Below are 19,421 nucleotides of genomic sequence, written 5' to 3' on the forward strand. Positions count from 1 at the left end.
TGTTTATAAAAATATATATATTTGCTGGCACAGATGCAGCATTACTTCTTGAAAATTCTGTTTTAACTATGTAAATATAATACAAGTAGAGAAAATATATATATGCTAGCGAATGTCACATTGTACAATATATGTAAAGTCTCTCATAAATTATGGCAGTTCGTTCATAATCAGGCTGGTAGTGCCACCTTTGCGCCTCATCTTCAGTAATCGAAAGCAAGCTGCCTTCATATCAAAAGTCCAAAAATAGAAGCTTTGGAAAAAATAATAATCTAAAGTTACTTCTTTTTAATTTCAAGATCCACAGAATTCTTGTTTTACAGTATAATGCTACAGGTAGAAATAAATTGGTTGATTGCTTTTAGCTGGCCTTACTTTGGCCACAGAACTCTAGAAATGTTCTTCCAAGGGTTCAGACATTCTGTGGCAGCCTTCACAGCAACACAGAACTACAATTTCCAATGTTCTGGGGAGGGAAGCTTGTCACTGAAACCAATTTAAGCTTGTAATGTAAGCATACCTTTGTACTGAACTCTGGAGAAAATATTTCCCGCCCCCCATCTGTTGGGGGGGGGATATTAGTTTAGACTAAGAGCCAAACTAGATGCAATGTAAGAGAGATGATAATAGGATATTCCATCTTTTTTCCTAATTAAAAGCAGTAAATCCCACCCTCACCCCAGTTTGGACTGTGGTTGTGGTGCTAGGAGAAGGGTTTTACTTTTTAATCCTTCTCCACACATCATTTTCCTAATTTAAATCACTCAAAGCGTTGATTTGTCTCCTGTGGAAAAGCATACAAGTATCAAAGGAGATCTTCCATGTCACATTCAGTTTGGCTCATAGAGTGGAAATATGGGCCAGTTGGTCTTACATATGGGAGAAACTTGAAATGCTAGAATAAGAATCGGAAGAAGATTCTCAGCAACAATTTATATTCTGCCATATGTGTTTCATCGTATGTGTAGACTGTATGCGGTTGTCAGGAATAAAGAAAAGGTTTACAGAAACCATTATGCATTGTGTAAAAAAATAATTAATTAATTAACACTGTACAGTCTAATAATTGCTTCATAATTCGGTTTCATGTAGGAAAAAGGTAGAACACATACATTTTGTTATGTCATGTATAATAAATGCACATGTGTCAATCTCACTGCATTTGTGGCAAAATAAACACATATGGACTGGATTTAGAGTTGCCTAGAGCAGAACTAACAGGCCAAAGGGGGAGGTTTTTTGCCTGTTCTCCTTTTCCTCTGCAGCCCAAATCTGTATGTCAGAAGGTCCCACAATTTTTTAATGTTACCATTATATCCCACCTTTCCTCAAAGGTGCTCATGTTTCTTCTAGGTCAGAAACAGTGACTGGTAGGTTCATGGCTAAGTGGATATTTGATCCCTGGTTTTCCTAGGTCCTAGTCCAGCGCTCTAGCCACTACACCACAGAGGGCACAGGGGGCTGCTGTGGGAAGGGGATATTGGTGAAATCTGCTTCCATTTCTTTCTGCCAATGGGCATTTCCTGTGAATGAGTTGTACTCACTGGAAGTTAGTAAACACACCATTGTATTTTCTTCTTCTTCGCTTTGTTGTTTCTTGGTGTTCTTGAGTATAATCTAGGGAGAAGCTTTGCCACATGAAAAATTAAAACAGACCAAACCATTCTGCACCAGTATCTTGGCATTGTATAGACTCCAAACTAATGCATGTTTTTCACACCCCCAGAATCCTTAGGGCCAGTTAGTCAGCCAACCAAACTTAGCCTTTCTTTAGCAAACATGAACTTCATTAATGCTAACTTTTCATGCACAGAATATATACCAAATCTGAATATGGCAATATTTACCCATTGTCGTGACATTACTTTTAGTTCAGTATTCTCCTTTTCAGTGCCAGGAATCTCAGTCTGTAGCCTCAGTGGATACAGACATGACATACTAGATCTGATCCAGTAGATTACTGTGAGGAGGACTAGCTACCATGGAACACAAGCCACATGAGTTATAGTTTAAAATGCAGTCAAAAACCCTGCTGATCATTTTCTACTCATGCAGTTATTTATGTTGAAGTACATCTTTTTTTGGTTTGCCTCATTATGTCACGCTGCTCGGTGGTTGCGAAGAAATGTTTCTTTTGAAGGAGTGACTTCCACAGGCTTCCAAACTATCACTCCCCTCCCTTATGATGATCTCTTGCTTTGCCTTAAATGTTAATGGTATAAAACCTTCACCATCTGCAGTAAGAACAATCCAAGAAGAACCTAAAGGGAAAGGAAAGGAAAGCATCAGTGTGTATATATGTATAATCATTATTATGTTGGGAATGCAATTGCCTACGTAAATGTTAGCATTCACCCTAAATTCATGCTTTGTTCATGTCTTTTTCATAGGTTCTTCTTCCTACAGTGTTGCAAAGCTCAATGGGTTACCATGCTGATGTAGGTTTTGAACCAAGATGGACAAACCATTTTTCAGTATTTTTTTTCCCCTTTTTGGTATTTTCATTTGGCTCCACTTGTTCTGGCATGGTAATGGAGAAGGGGGCAGGAGAAGGAACAACTAAACCTCATAATCGGAAAATGTGTACACCAAGGGCCTGGGGAAAACTGACAATGAAGCACCAGTTTATTATGTTTTTTGTTTACCATGATTTCAACTCACATATCAAGACTTTTCTAGGATTAACTAAAAAATTTAACATTCAAGGATGATTTCCTAGTAAAAATATTGAACATGTATAGTTTTACCATCTTTGTTCCACTAGCTTTGCATGGAGAATTGGTGTGTGTGTGCGGGGTAGATTGAACTCAAAGGCTCCTTGTACACTTTCTCAAGTTAAACTCTCAGAAACCTCTTTGGCATGTGGAATTTTTTCTCATGCAGGGACATGCAAGTGAAGTCAAGTTGTGTTTAGAGAAACTTCTGCATGTGAAATCATAATTTATGTGCAGGTAATTCAAGAACAAACTTTGGCTGCCACCTGTGGTTTGTTTGGAGATAAACAAACAATGAGTGCTGCTTTGCATGTAATGCTAGGGCATTGCTGTTATTTTTGTACTCCTGGCTTTGCAAAGGGAGCACCTGAGTGGACAAAAATTGAAGTGTTTACACCAGCACATTGTCATGGTAATAAGGGCTTGTTTGCTTGTCCCACTCCTAAAAAGCAAGGGCCAGAGAAGTTTTCTGCTTGTCCTGTGCTTTCTGTGCACGGCTTTCCATTTGCTTCACTGCTTTCCCTGAGAAAACCTGCTCTTTACCACTGAATCGGAGCAAGTGTCAATCAATGGAAAACCCTATTGACGTTAGCTCTGATTCAGCTGTAGAGAGTGGGTTTCCCAGAGGAAAGTGGCAGGACAAGCAGAAATGTGGGTGAGCCCTAAGACATTGTTTGTTTCAGACCATGGCTTACCATAACTTGCAAACCAAGCCAATTGATCTGCTTTATTCATGGGTCAAATCTATCCATTTCACAGTTCAAGTTAATTTCTGAATTTTAAAACAAAGGAGCTAAGACATTTGTGTTTTAGAACTTCAGTAGCTTTAATTTCTACCAAGAGCAAGTGTGTGTGTTTTTAATGTGCATGCCTAGAATCAGAACAGCTACCTTTTATAGATGATGGTATCTTGTACCCAATAAGGTTTGGTGGGAAATAATAAACTGTGCACTCCAATTTGACCAATTAAAGCAAAACAAATGTGTTGTTTCCTTATAATACTGTATCTGAAAGTACAGAAAGTTCTTTTCATTAAATCTATTAATTAAACACCTACACATGTTGCTTTGCTGTTTCGTGTTGTCTGCCGCGTCATAAGAAGATTACTGTTACCAAGCATGAACTTTTAATCTTTTGCAGTTAATGCTTTCTTTCTAATTCTGGACAGACTTTTGATTCTATAAACTACCCTGTGCTTGGGTGTTAGTGTGTGTCATGTAAACCTACGCAATTACATCGCTAACCTTATATGTAAAACATGGGGGGGGGGGTTCTTCCAAAATAGTTTAACACTCTGCATTGGGTACAGATAAATGTTATTATGCCTGCAATGCAATCAACTCACTTGAGAGTAAACCGTGTTTTTGTAAACTTACTAGAGAATAACAAAGGCTGCAAACCTATATACCTTTTCCTGGGAGTAAGTCCTATTGAACTGAGTACAGCTGGCTTCTGAGTTGGCATGTACAGAATTCGTTTAGCAGGGAGAAAGCATTTAACAAATCTAGATTGTAAATTGAAGCATATCTGGATGGACAAGAATATGACTGAAGGGTTAAAAGCTTTAGTAATTTCTAAACATGGTTGGCCTAATAAGAATATAATATCAATAATTATTTTTTATTTCAGAGTATAACTAAAGAGCTAGATTTATTAGTTGTCTGAGTTGGACAACTGTGGCTTTTACCAGTTTTTGCCCAGTTTGGGGCAATTCCGCTCCTCCAGCAACCCTGCCGCTCTCAACATTGTTAAGAACAGCCCTTCTCCTTCAGAGAGGCTTGTTATGGGGTAAAGAAAGTTGAATGAAAGTTAATCTTAATATCTAAGCCAGGCATGGCCAAATTGGGCCTCCAGATGTTTTGGGACTACAACTCCCATCATCCCTGACCACTGGTCCTGTTAGCTAGGGATGGTGGGAGTTGTAGTCCTAAAACATCTAGAGGGCTGAGTTTGCCTATGCCTGATCTAAGCCATAGTATATGAAAGTATGGGTGATTAAATGCTCACATAACTCTTTAAAAAGGAGGAAAGAACAGTTTTCCTTAATGAATTACATTTTTTTAGTAAAAAAACTAAATTCAAAATGATATGTTCAACTTCACATTGTGTTTTGTATGGGGCTGGGGCAGTGTTTCCTAAAGATATACATTTTTTTCTTAATTAAAGTTGGACTCTCACTTGCATTCAAAAAGCAAAGCTATGAAAACACTCAAAAGTTACCTAATCTTAAAAGTGTCTGCCCCTATGTTTCCCTTCAAGTTACTATTATTATTAATTAGATTTCTATACTGCCCAATGAGGATCGCAGGGTGGTTTGTGATATAAAAACATGAAAATACATAACATAGTAACAAACAAAACAAAAAAACCACACACAGTTTAAAAGGCCACATAGATTGTATAATTAGCCAAACGCCTGAGAGAATGTTTTTGTCCATGCTTATTACTATTGTAAGCATGATGCTTCGTGACTTCATTGGAGGTAAGCTGAGAGCAACTACTCATTCCAAGACAGAAAGGGCAGGCTTCTCTGAGAGTGGGTAATTTTACTGTATCTCTTGAGTATACTAAATAAATAAATGATGTACAGTAGCAAAAACTAGTGATGTTAACCCCTTCCTATATGCCCTACCGTTTAGTTACACTTTCTCCTCTTTCTGTCTTTTCTCTCTTGGGGGTTATTCATTGGCATAGCCAGGATTTATTTTAGGGGGGGGCAGGACTGAGTTATTTGCAACACAGTTGGTCAGTCAAGTATTCTTATTTATTTACTTGATTGAGAAGCAGCTGCCCCCTCCCCGCTGGGCTCCTGGGTTTTCCACACCTCCATCTGCCCCACCTCTTTTGCGATCTTTAGTGCTGATTTGGAACAAACAGCTATAAACTTATCTGTGGATTGCTGTTTGTTCCAATTTAATGCTAAACAGTGGGTTTTTCTGGGGGAAAGTGGTGGTGCAAAGACAAAACTGCTTGGACCCGTGCTAGAAAGCATGGGGCAAGTAGAAAACCGCTTAGACCCATTCTAGGTATGGAACAAGCAAAAGTGTGGACAATCCCTGTGTCCTCAATGCATTGTGTATATATTTACAGTATATGATAAAGCTACTTTACAGTATATTTACAGTATATTTTTTACAGTATATTTACAGTATATATTTACAGTATATGATAAAGCAGAAAACATTATAGGCTGAAAATGGTTGAGCTGCTGCTGAAGTTGTTAAATCATTGAATACATAGAGGCACGAACAAAGAAGCTGTGTATAAAGATCTTTCTGACTGCTCCCTACCTTCACAAGTAAATCAAAGGTGGGAGTTTGGAAGATTATGTTGGTGAGCTCCTTCTGTTCTCAGCGTAGATTAAACTAATCCAGAGCATAACAAATTGATACACCTGTTTTAAGTATCACTGAGTATATGGTGTCTGTATCTGATACAGAAAGGCATTCAATTGTCAGCACACCTGTTAGGAAATCTTTCCTAGGAGTTTTGTTTTTTTACTTACTTAATCCAGTAAGCAAAGGCAGCAACCAGCCTGCTTTGGTTGTGGGGTTGCTGAACAATCATGCTAAATATTAAACTTCCCCATTTATGATACATGACATTAGACCCAGGTGAGAATTAGTAGCTTGATTGGGTGCTCTGCTGCAAGAAGGGAAGCCTACTAATATGTAGCATATTTCTGGACATAGTCAACTAATATATGACTAAGGACAGACATTGAGACAAAACAAGAAGGTCTCTATCAATGGTAGAAACAACATTCTGCTGAAAAAACATGAGGATTAAACTGACCATCTATTGTAGGTATAGGTCATGATACCTGTGAACCAACTGAGTAGGGCTTGATCAGTGTCAGGCAAGTGTTGAGATGTACTCAGGAGGAGAATAAGCTTGCCAGGAGAGGGAATAGAACTCAGTTAAACTTCCATCACATTGGAGGATGTACATGTAAATAATCCCTTAATAGCACAACTTATATTCCCCCAAAGTACTACCTATTATAATAAACACTTGCATTTTTTAAAAGAGAGAGAGAGTGGCTGGGGCAACCGAGTCAGATGGATGGGGTATAAATAATAAAATTATTATTATTATAGTAATTGAGAACTTACCATGTTTCATTTCAACAATAGGCAGATCAAAAAGTCGTTGGACTAAATTCAGATGAACCTTGCCATCACACAGGAGAACAGTTCTTGTTTCTTCAGCTATAGCTCCGTTTGAAAAATGCTTCTTCAGGCACATAAACATATTGGGATAAACATCATGTTAGAATACTGGTCACATTTACATTAATTATTGTTAATTAGCCCCATGAATCAGCAATTTTCATGAATTCTGCTTTCCATATTTTCACATGCCCAAAAGTAAGGGGTGGGACAGCATAAAAACAACTTGTTTATAAGATACTTCTTTTTTTTTTTAAAGAAAGGTTCACGGTTTCCCAAAGTATGGGGCTACAACCCTGCTAGGACCACTCAGATGTTGTTGTGAGTCTCTGAATGCTGTTGGCTCAGTCATCTCAGGCTAGAGATGGTGACTTCAAGAGCATGTGTGTAAATGTAGTGATGTTCTGGACCAGTAACGTGGAGGGTTTGAGACCCATTGGCTACCCCCACCTGGTTTAGCCAGACAAAGTCATTTCTGCGGTGTTGCCACTGTTGCATACTGACAGCTTCCAAGAGCCACAGGTGAGAGCTGAGTGCAGGGTGGGTAAACTACTCCAGAAGTAGCATGACCTATTCCCCACCAGAAGTACTTCCCCTTCCCTAACACCCCACACATTCCTGCCTGGAAATAAAAAGAATGGTTTTGTTATTAAATCTTCCTCCCCTGTCTTTACTCATTTTGGCTTCAGCATTAAATACACAAGGTAGTCCCCAGTCAACATGCTCTGATTCTCAGTAAAAGTGCTGAGGATCACACTGTTTGGAGTTCACTCCATGACTTCCTAACCAATCCAGGGCTCATCCTATTCCCTCACCACTAAGTAATTGGTATTTGTTTGCAACACTTCTCAATTTAGCACCAACCGTAAATCACACCAACATCCTATTTAGTCCTCCAGATATTAAACAAGAAATAAAATGCAGTGTCACAGGCATTTTAACGGGAAAATAATCAGGACCATCAAAGTAATATAGATCTCATTCTGCTGTGGTTCTGCAGTGTTTCCATCCTGATACTGAAAACTTATACCAACATTCCCTTTCAGCAGACTCACAGCTGCATCTTCTGTTTCTGTTTTTAGTAATCTGTTCCTCATCTTAATTAACCTTCAGTACAAATAAATGTCTCCTAATCTCCTTTAGTGCACAGGTGCTGGTTTCTACTCAGGTTCACTTGCTCTGTCAGCGACTTAGATAGTTTTGCTGCATCAATGGGCACCTACGCACCATGCAAAATCCTATAAGCACCCTCCTCTTATGTGCATTTTCTTTCACTTAAAGGCCATTTTTATATTTGTGTTTTCTCACAAACAGCAGGAAAATGTGGTAAATCTGTGTCTGGTTTATACTACTTCATAAGCAGGTAGGGTCTCACATGGTTGAATGCTCCTTTGTACAATAAATATTGTGTACATAGGGAAGGAACCTGAGATCAAAAGCCTATCCTTCACTGCATGCTAGTTTTTCATGTGGGAATACACCATTATGTTGTTACCCTTACCAACAGCTTCACCACCTCATTAGAAGCTGGCTTTATGCTTCTGCAAACAGAATCCAAATCTTTTCTAGTAGTTCAGACTGAAACCTTAACCACATACTATACATTCTGAATAGAAATATTGTAAAGGAAAGGGGAGGTAGGAACCATGAATGGTTGAAGATTTTACTTTCTGTGAGAGGGTGGGACAGGTAATAACCACTACCTTGGCACAGATTCTTATTTTTTCTTACGTGACGGACTGTGCATTTATAGAGGAGGAAAAACCCATTAAGCTTGGGCTTTCTTAACACGCAAAATGTTGTATAAATTATCAAAAGCAACTGATTAAAAGAGGTTGGTTGTATTTGCAAATAGGGTGCCTGAATTTTGATTTTCCTCTTCTGTTCCCTGTCCCTTTCCCTTAGAGTTGCCATGTTTCAAAAACCAGGACACCCTGAAGGTTGTTGAGTGGTTGTTTTATTTTTAGGAAGACCCCCAATTTTTATTTTTATTTTAGGAAAACCTACATGATTTTTCAATTGATTGGCCTAAGATCCAAGACAAAGCTCCACCTTTCGGAAATTCCCCTGGACGTCAATTCCGCCTTTGAAATCCCGCTAATGTCTGGGGAAATCCGGACATATGGCAACTCTACTTTCCATTTGTGTGTTCGCTTTCCCCCCTCCCCCAAGCCTGCAGGTAGGGACTGTCTTGTTTTTGTTGTATGTAAGCTGCTCTGGGAGACTTTGGACAAAGAGCACAAATGCTCTAAAGAAATAAATAATCTTTGCTGGTGCAAATGCTATTGCCAGCGGGATCATGTATGACTGCCCCAATAGCATCAGAAGCACAAGCCATCAAGAATGAGCCATCAAAGGATATCTTGCTATACCATCAGTACAATCACCCAGAGTCACTGTTAGATTTCAGTAATACTGTGTTTTCTTACTTATGATAGTACACTTTTTTTCTTATTTATTTATTTCATAAAATTTATACACTGCTTGAGTGTAAAAAACCTCAAAGCAGTTTACAAAAAGAATAAAACAATAAAATTATCAGTAAACACAGAAGCAACTATTTAAAACATTCAAAGAAATTCAGATAAGCAACAACTGAAAACAGATAAAAATACAAATCAACATATCTGAGTAGGCTCGTTTAAACAAAAATGTTCTTAGCAGTGACCAAAAAGCGTACAGTGATGGCATCTCCTGATGTCAACATGGATGGAAATTCCAAAGTGTCAGTGCTGCAACACTAAAAGGTTGATCTTACAAATGTGGAATGGGCATTATGTGTGGCACCTTAAATTTCTCCTCCTCATTTCATTTTTATATCAACATAACCTCTTGAATAACAAGAGTAAAAGTAACCAAAAAAGTATGTCATTTCTACCATATCCTATGCAATTTTATCATTATTTTTATTAAAATGTTTTTATACCACTTTTCTTTCAAAAGAAAATATCACGGTGGTGTACGATATCAATATGAAACAATTCAAACAAACCACATTAAACAAATTGCAATGTACAGATACAGCAGACAAGACTATAACTGATCAGAAAATGCTTGGCAAATGAATATAATTGGAGTCGTAGCATGGGGGGCGGGCAGCAGGGGCTGTTGGCCCAGGCACAACTGGGCTGCAGAAGTCCCGAAGGTGCCATGAGGCTGGGAGGGAGGTGGTTCCCTTTTCTGGTCTGGTATTGCGCAGTGTGTGCAGCATGCACGGCCCCTGGGTGGCTATGGGTTGCGCGTGGAGAGCAGGCAGCTGGTCAGGCCTTCCTCTGATGGGGTGGAGCACCCTCTTGCTTCCCACCCCTTTCGGTGCCTTGGCATGGCTCGTCACACGTTTCTTGCACTATGACCGATGCCACCACCATGTGTGTCAGGTCTCAGCTGTGCTGGGTGGCCCCCTCGGCTCCCTCCTGCTCCCCCCTCAAATCTACCCACTGTAACATTCTTTAAAGATCTCTCCTGCTTCACTCTACTTGTTTAGCTTCAAAGACAGGACTCTTCCCTCATTTGCAAAAGTTAGCAGGCTATTAACACCATAAATCACAGTAATGGGGATCTTTACCAAACAGAACACTATTATCCCCTGAAGAGAGTCTAGTTGAATGATTAATCAGGTTACCAACCAGAGAGGAAGGAACTTTTATAGAACATCATAGAATTAGTAACCAGGACCTTCACAGAAGTGAGAAGTCTGTGCTTCTAATTTCGAAATACAGAGTACTGTTTTTCATTCAGAATTTCTATTTGTGGGTGCTCAGTCTCATCAGAACGTTATTAGAATGTGCCCTTTCTTCACCCCGTCCTCTTGGGCTTTAATGCCTTCAAGCATTAATCCCCTGTTTTGACTACTGCATTTCTACTTCTTAACAGGCTTTTTAAATCTTGCTTTCAAAACTGTCTGACTAGTCTATCACACTATAAAGCTGAGCCATATCGCCCTCATCTTTCATCAGTTTTCACGACTCCTTTTATGTTTTCAATCTAGTTCAAAATTGCCTTCCCGATTATAAGAATGGTTTGTGGATTTATTAAAGATGACCTCTGTGATGATTCACCTGCTCCTTGGCTCAGTTTATTGACTTCTCCAGTCTCTCCTTCCTCTCTGTCCTCTACTTTCTCACTGTTTATCACAGGTTTGCCTCTTATCTTTCTCAACTTTATTGTGTACATTTAACACGCTTCCCTAAATTTACCTTCCTATTCTGTTTCATTTACTGTTGGTGGAGCAAATTATCACTTTGCCACAAAAAGAGGGTTTGATGCTGTACATTAAATGTCTTCAGCTCCTCGGTGTCTCTTAAATAGGACATTGTAATAGCTGTTTATACCAAATATCTTTTACCTTACCAACTTAGAGACATGCATTATTACAATAACTTCCCTCAGTTGCTCATGGCACACACACTTATTCCCAACTCTGTCATCTTTGTCCAAACCACAACTGTTTCTTCTTCTCCTAAATTAATTCATCACACACACTGATTTTTGTTTATTTCCCTAACGAAAGCTTTGCACTCTACAAGACACAGCAAAGCATGAAATGAGGGTGCACCAGCAAGGGTGGCTAAGCACCCCTCTGCTATAGATCACCCCATCCTGTGGCTGGGTCCATTATAAGGAAGAAGCAGTAATCAGGCTAATGTGTAGTCTGAATTGTGTGCTTGCACTTGTTGCTTGGACCTCTGTGCTTATTGTTGTGTTTAGCATGTGTTGTTTGCACCAGTGCTTCTCAAGCTATTTGATGTTGTGGACCAGCAATTCCCCCCACCCCACCCCAATGTACCAGGGATCAGTACCATATTTGGTCCCTGAAACATCCCACTCAGGCTGTGGTGTATTCACCAGGGACCAGCAGCCAATAGCCTGCGGACTGGTGCCGGTCCACGGACCACTCCTTTGAGTAGCACTGGTTTGCACTACATTTTGTGTCCAGTTCTGATTCCCCACATCCTTTGGGAATGGCCACACCTTAAAGCACATGCTTTGCATGCAAAAGGTCTCAGATCCAGTACTGGAACAGGTTGCTTCACTTCTGATTCCCTCCCCTGGTTCTTTAGTATCATCTTATATTATACATGTCTGTAATTTACTTTCCCTTAAGTAAGTAAAGGATTTTATTTGAATTTTCAAAATAGTGCCAAACCACTATGCACCTCTGATGATTCAGGGATCACATCATCTGTGTATTAACTTCTCACCTTCCATATGCAAAATTTCTTACTTTTACAGTGGTACCTCTGGTTAAGTACTTAATTCGTTCCAGAGGCCCGTTCTTAACCTGAAACTGTTCTTAACCTGAAGACCACTTTAGCTAATGGGGCTTCCTGCTGCTGCTGCACCGCCGGAGCACGATTTCTGTTCTCATCCTGAAGCAAAGTTCTTAACCCGAGGTACTATTTCTGGGTTAGCGGAATCTAACCATATGTAACCTGAAGCGTATGTAACCTGAGGTACCACTGTATATATTAATATATTCTAGCTGAAAAATACTGAGCTACATAGCCCGATGCTGACTCTATCTAAGGTTGCTTCCTGTGTTTCAGGCTTAGATACAAGGTGTGGGAGAGGACTATACTTCCATGTTAACTGAACTGCACAATGAGAATAAAGATTTATATAGTGATTACACACATAGCTTCAACAACCCTTAACATTACAGGAACAAGGCAGGCCAGCCTATTTATCCTAGGATTGCAGATTGGGGAGGAGGCTGCTAAGTAGGAAACAAATTTTCACAAAATAATTAGCTATTTTCATTTAGATGCTTTGGTTAAAAGAATATGTTTGTAGAAATATTGCTTTATTTCTAAAGTAGACTGCAAAATGTTGTGAGCCTGTCCTGCAGGGCAAATGGCATCTCCCCCCCCCCCCTTTCTGTATTGTAACTGGGAAAACAGAAAATGTGTGTGTGTTTGTGTGCGCTCCTTAAAGAGTCCCAATCTGATTCAGGGGCCCTTGTGACTGCTATTAGAAGATCACAATTACAGATTTCCCAAATAATATAAAGGTGCACTTTAAATTAAGTGAAAAAAATTGGACAGCAAGTGGGCAAGTTATGTTTTTTAATGCTCCCCTGCAGTGAACAAGCACGATCGTCGTCATCATTCTACACAATATGTAAAATGACTCTTGAATGTTACGTTGGGAGGCGAAGTAATGGTACAGAAGATATGCCATATATGTTTCACATTCGCACCACTGCTTGTGTATGCAGGTCTACCCTAAGGGGTCAGCATGGTCAGAAGCAGTGCTATTTTTCTAGAAAAAGAGGTGCCTTGTTCTCTTATAAAGGCAATGTCGCCCACCAGAGAGGTGCCAGAACTGAGTTCTGGTGCGTTCCGGCTTGGGGGGGAAAATCTGGTCAGAAGAACTGATTCCTTAATGGTGTGACCCTGGTAACTCATGCTTCTGACACTAGTCACTCACCTGGGCCTTTGGGTTGGCCATTGCAGTGTGGTTAAGATGGGGCAGGATTGGAGCCAAGCACTACCACCCCACCCACCTGCAAAGCATGTCCAAGGGTCCATCAAGGAGTGAGATGAGTGGGTTAACAGGGTCAAGGTAGTCAGCAGTGGGTAACAGGGTTTTGCTGCATCGATGGGCACCTACGCAGCCCTTCCACAGCAACCCATCTTAGAAGCTTACACTACGTGGTAGTAGGCTCACTGAGGTCTAATGTCACGTGGGAACATGTTAGTCCATTTGGACTAACAGCATGCTTCCATTATATATATAGTGCTTTTAAGGGCCAAACTTGAAGGGATGTTAACTGCATGAAGGCAATTAACATATGCAACCACTGCAAAGCAGGCTTGGGACCATTAGTGGAAGAGAGCAGGAATTTAGCTCTTTCTCTCCCACAATATTGCTGAACTGTGTCAGGCAGAATCAAGATTCTTGGCTGCTATTTACATACAGAAAAGTACATGTCTGTTGCATTCACGGCCCACCATGAATGAGCATTCTCATACTTTGCAAGTCTTCATCAAAAAGCATTAAGTATTATTATCTGTATTGCAGGCTTCTGTATTTTAGATTGGAGGAAAAAACTTATTGCAGTTCCCTTCATTTCATTTCAGCCGTTGCTTCAGCCCTCCTCCTTGACTATCAGGCACACTCCACAATTTATTTTGTTCACATCCAACCCATTCAGGAATCCCCACTAACTTGTACAGCTGTGTCAGAGAGAGAGGGGGTTCTTGTACAACCATGACTCCTAGAGATCCCCAAGGCCCAGTGGCGTAGTGTGGGGGTTGCAGGGGGGGCCGGCCGCACCGGGCGCAACATCTGGGGGTTAGGGTTAGGAGGCGCAAATCCATGGGTTAGGGGGCGCAAATCCAAGGGTTAGGGGGCGCAAATCCAAGGGTTAGGGGGCGCAAATTACTTGCCTTTCCCCGGGTGCTGACAACCCACACTACGCCACTGCCAAGGCCTCTCCTTTTTTACCATCAGCAAAGCGTTAATTTGTATTAGACTACATCTATGTATTCATTTATTTATTTTTAAGTTACTTGAGCCAAAAGACAACCCACAACTCAGTGTGGGGAAAGCACGTTAGAGATTACTGACATGACAATCTGCATCAAAGAGCCATCGGTGCAGACCAGCCCGATGTATCTAGGTTCCTATTTATACCTATTCCAGGTGCAAGGTCCATAGCTGTCAACTTTTTCCTTTTTTTTAAAGGGAAATTCCCTTATTCCGAATAGGATTCCTCACAAGCAAGAAAAGGGAAAAGTTGACAGCTATGGCAAGGTCAGGGGTGCCAACTTAAATAAAATATTGTGGGGGCCCAGGTAAGCCCCACTCTACATAATCAATCACATGACGCAGTGCACACACACACACCATTTGAATGGGAATGCCCATCAACTTTGTGGGGGTTTGGCCCCCTCAAAAAAGTTTTGTGGGTTTTTGGCTCCTATGTGCAAGGCTGAGCCTGGTCACTGGGAAACAGAGGCATAGTGGGGGGGAGAGCCGGGGGGCATGTCCCCAGCTGCATATTTTTGAGGGGGTGCAATAAGGCACCCCCATGACAGGTACATAGCCCTACTCTTTGAGTAGCTTCTGCTTTAAAAGCAGCTGTGCTTAAAGGCTGGCAAAGTGACTTTATCCAGGCCTGAAAAATGCACCCCTGGAGTGGTTGTGTGGGTGGAACGGGGTGGAATGGAAGAGGAAGGCAACAACAGTAGTTGAAAAGTCAACCATGAGTTGGAAGGATTAATGGCAGCGAAAGCAGCAGCAGCAGCTCCCAGACCAAATATCTCATATACACTCTGGATGGACTGGTTTAGATAAAATTAACTCACAGCAAAACAAAAAGCGTAAAATCATTCCACTGCTATACCTCTAATCTAAAAGCAGCCCCCAAATCCTCAACACACCACAATTTTTTGCCTGGGTCATCGGAATAAGAGAGTGCAGAGTCAAGCTTCATATCATAGAGATTTTTTTTAAAAAAACTATTGCTTCATAATAATAATATAATTTGTTAGGAAAAAATCAATAGCAATTCTACAGAAGTTTCTTAGAAAAGAGTGGAAGGAGGAAGATAGATATGTGCCTTGCTACTGCACTATATTTTATATATTAATGGAAGGTACTCTGAATTATTAAAGAAATACAAATAATGGTTTTTATGCTCCAGCTTGCTTAATGCAGCACATCTAAATTATTGACTAATTTTTGTTGCCATTAGTGTTGTACCACAAAACACTACAACATTGACTAGCAATCAAATTAATAAAATAGTGACAATTATTTCATGAAAAAGCAAGGGAGGAGAAAAGAATTGCTGTTGAGGAAACAGGAACCTTAATCCATGGATTTTGATTTTCTTAAATTGCTTCATTATGTAATCAAATATTAATATCCCATATTTCCTGAATGCTTTTATGCTGTGGGACCCATGATCCTTTGAAGCTTATATATTCTTATCTACAGAAGTTGGTCTGATATCTTCTTTCTCTAAAAAGATTCAAAGCATTTCAAAAGCCACATATAGAGCTGCCAGTTATCTCTTGTAGTAAAAAAAAATGCCTTAAGATTTGGAAACAGATGACTTAGAACAAATGGACATATATAATACATCAATGACAATTAAGCTGAACAGTAAAGGAAGCACAGGTCTGGATTTTCCTTTGCAGAATATCAGACATAAGCATTGCTCCTAATAACTATCATTTCACCATTTAAATCAAGCACAGCATGAAGCTCATGTGAAACTTACTAATTAAGCAAAATCCTGTAATGAAGTTTCTAAGATCTGTAATGAAGTTTCTAAGAACAAACTACTTTGGAGAATGGTATATCAATTACCTGGTAGGTGATGTGAACAAAAGGTGGTTCTTGAGAAGATGGGTAAGCTACAGATAGTCTCTTTCCATTTTTTGTGAAATCTACTAGTTCCAGAAGTCTCAACTGTAAGTCATTGAAGCTGCCACACAATTTTTCCAAATTCCTGGATATTTGACTGGCTCCTTTTTCATTAGCCAAGCTGCTGTTTTTAGGAGAATTCAAAGTTTCCTGCATCACTTTAGAAGAAACTGATCTATTGGAAAACCTGGTAGGCGTTCCAAGACCAAACAGGGCTACTGACCGATTAATTGGTTCTGCATCCAAAGTTTCCAGTGCAATGGATGGGTCACCTAAGACTCTTTTCTCATCAAAATCGCTCACACTAGATGATGAACTTTGCTCATAACTAGGACTCTTCACTTCTTCCAGCATTCGTCTCCTGCCACTAGGTGACTGAATAATCGTTCTGCCTGGGATTAAGAGCTCCCGCCCTACAATGTGATCCTCTGCAGCAAGATTCTCAAAATACTTTCTTTTCCCAGGAATGTTCACAGAGGACTCAAAACTGAATGGCAGACTGTGAGCGGTATCAGATTTTGCTGATGGCTCTTCCTCAAATATTAATTCTTTGATCATCAGTCGGATGATATATCTATCAGAATTAGATGATGGGATAAGTGAGGGGTCAGTGAACTTCTGCTTCCCTATCAGAACTAGTAAGAGTTTCTCTGTCAAAAAGGACAGACCCTTGGGTCGTTCGCTTTTCTCTAGTTGGATTTGCTGAATGTTGGGCATGCAGGATGAGGTGACTGAGTAGACCAAAACAATGTTACAAGTGTTAGAAGCTATTGCCACAATCTGAGCTCTAAGGTCAAAAGCAATTATATCAGGGACCAAAATTCCTGGAATGCTGACTTTCCTGGTTGTGGTTACCTTTCCTTCAAAAGTCACTAAGATCAAGTGTGACGAATCTTGGCCAGTTCCTGAAGGGTAATCCTTCCTTCTCAAAGGAATGAGAGGACTGGGATCAGATCTCCGGTGATTTGAAAGGATGTGGGTTAAATCAACTGGGCCCGAGGAAGATGAAGCTACTGAATCAACGGCTACTGATTTGTCCGAATCTATAGACTTTCTTCGCAGATCCATAGAGTATTCCTCATCCCCAAGCACCAGTGTAGACTGCGAAGTTAAAGAACCCGTTTCCGTTCCTACAGGCAATTCAAATGTGATGCCTGCATTTAAGCCACAAATCTTATCAAGGGGGAGTTCGGTAGCCACAGCAATTTGAAAATCCAACGTGGCTTCAATAGCACAAATGTAGCTTCCAACGTCAAATATTGGGCAAAAGGAGCAAGCGTTTAATGTTTTCTGGGCATCGTCCCATATATAGGAGTGAAGAGCGCTGCCTATAGCAACGACTAAGCGATGGCCATCCTTAGTCCAGCAAGCACAGTGGATGAGACCACTGCTTTTGATATCTGCTTTAATCCTGGAGTTGTCTGAACGAACGGCATATAAAACAGAAGCATCCCTTTTGGTAAGTACAGACAAAACGTCCCTCTTTGGGTGCCACACACATCCCTGAGGAAGCAACTGGAAAGGCTCGCCAATTTCACAGGTCTGAGAAACCAGGAGCTTATTCTTTTCTGAGGCAACGTGGCTCAGTTGCCAAACGCTGACATGCTTCTTATGCTGAACAGCTAGCAGAGCTGGCATGTCAGCCGAGTAACATGGGCTCCAGTAAAGTCCATGGACGTGTTCAAACTGACCAATAACAGTTGAGTCGCCAAGCCGCAGTTCTTTGTTGTGAAAGTGCAGGCCAGTCAGTGCCACCTGCTTGCCATCTGTCCACGCAATCCCATGCACAGGGTGTATGGCCTGGTGCAAAGCATTAAGGCCTGTTCTCAGCAGCTTCGCTTTCCCCAGTTCCATTATTCAGCCCTCCTCGCTAATGTGGTTGGATCCAAAGTTGATTTTCCACAGGATTCATCAGAACAGCTTGACAAAGCAAATGCTCCTTGACCGAAGACCGATTTCCCTATGGCAATGCCCTTTCTTTCAAGCGTCTTCTGCGACGTAGCTCTGCTGATGTATAGATCTACATCAAAGCTGCTCTAACCATACTCTTTTCTGGGGAGGTGCTCTCTCTCTCTGTGTCTCTCACAGACACATGTGACATCTAATAAGGTTTAGCTAATTACTGTTCTCTGAGATGACATGTTCTTGGAAGCCTATTTTTAACTCTTTAAGGGCTGGGCCTGTGTTTTAAAATAGCAGTTTAATACCTTCAGTGAATAACGGTCTCTTCACTGAATGGAGGAAAGCTCTTACGCACTAGAAGCAATGCAGCTGCAGCAAGAAATAATCACCTGACACTTTTTCTTTCACAGCCCCTGAAGGGAACACTAAGAATATTTAATCACATTCTTGAAGTATAAGGAAAGAAGGGCAGTATTCAGTTTTGCCAGTAGTTCCAACCAAGTAATGGGAGTGACAGGAAACAAAAGCAAGAGCAACAGAAATAAGGTGTTGGTTTCTGTGAGTGGCAGACCAATTGATTCCAGACTTTTCTTCTTCTGCATTTACTCTTTTCTCACTTTATTCTGTAATCCAAACTGAAGGGTCATAAAAAGAGAAAATCTGGGCCTCAAGCCTGAGTCATACTATCTTGAAGCACTGATGGTAATTAAAGATGCTTATGGGCTACCTGTGATTACTTTCTGGTGAAGGAAATGTGCTCTGCACATGCTCAGAAACACTGTTATCTTTATTAGCTTTATTTCACACATTTGAGTGCTGAATCCCAGCATTTAGAAGGAATACGAGAAATAAATGTTCACAATACTGTATGATTAAAAGATGCAAGGCTTTGCAATGAATTTCTTTCTTGCTATGAATAAGATATTGTAGAAGCCAACTCAAAGCGGTGCAGTTCATCTCTTGTCCATGTTTTACATTACTCCCTTGTCTCAACTACCTCCCATCTTGCTGACCTTATTTAGAATAATAGATTCATAGAATCATAGAGCTGAACGTACCCACTAACTGACACAAAAGGCACCCAGTGCAGCAGTTAGGCTGTTCTTTCCCACAACAGAGCAGAAGGAATACCACATGAAATGCACTTCATCCAAGATCCCATTATGGCTTGTACATCAATTCTGTATCTTTGGCTGGAGTACTACATCAATTCACAAAAGTAGAAACAGCCACCAGATGGCGCCTCTGACAGTTT

General features: G+C 40.5%; 2 protein-coding genes across 6 annotated transcripts in view; one reads left to right on the plus strand and one right to left on the minus strand.

The window, feature by feature from the left end:
* The window catches only part of FKBP1B (FKBP prolyl isomerase 1B), a 53,160-nt gene that overhangs the window by 1,686 nt on the left and 32,053 nt on the right, over window positions 1–19,421 (plus strand). The gene's annotated exons all lie outside the window — the stretch shown is intronic.
* On the minus strand, window positions 555–18,248 carry WDCP (WD repeat and coiled coil containing). 2 transcript variants are annotated; one of them, XM_083495581.1, is made up of 3 exons: window positions 16,208–18,248; window positions 6,830–6,947; window positions 555–2,261 (listed from the first exon to the last, which is right to left on the minus strand). In XM_083495581.1, the coding sequence occupies exons 1-3, from the start codon at window positions 18,116–18,118 to the stop codon at window positions 2,095–2,097; spliced, it is 2,196 nt and encodes a 731-aa protein (XP_083351707.1). In that variant the 5' UTR covers window positions 18,119–18,248; the 3' UTR covers window positions 555–2,094. The 2 variants fall into 2 exon arrangements, with proteins under 2 accessions (XP_083351707.1, XP_083351706.1); XM_083495580.1 differs by having other exon boundaries at window positions 6,830–6,950.

This window comes from Podarcis liolepis (genome assembly GCF_965112155.1).
Source record: "Podarcis liolepis genome assembly, chromosome: 3".
Classification (NCBI taxonomy): domain Eukaryota; kingdom Metazoa; phylum Chordata; class Lepidosauria; order Squamata; family Lacertidae; genus Podarcis; species Podarcis liolepis.

What these genes read in the sequence shown, in the direction of transcription:
- WDCP (XM_083495580.1), bottom strand. Translation starts at nt 18,118, where the DNA reads ATGGAACTGGGGAAAGCGAAGCTGCTGAGAACAGGCCTTAATGCTTTG. An exon ending in TTGTTCACATCACCTACCAG is followed by an intron (nt 6,951 to 16,207) that starts GTAATTGATATA and finishes ATGTGCCTGAAG; the next exon opens with AAGCATTTTTCAAACGGAGC. An exon ending in TATTGTTGAAATGAAACATG is followed by an intron (nt 2,262 to 6,829) that starts GTAAGTTCTCAA and finishes CTTTCCCTTTAG; the next exon opens with GTTCTTCTTGGATTGTTCTT.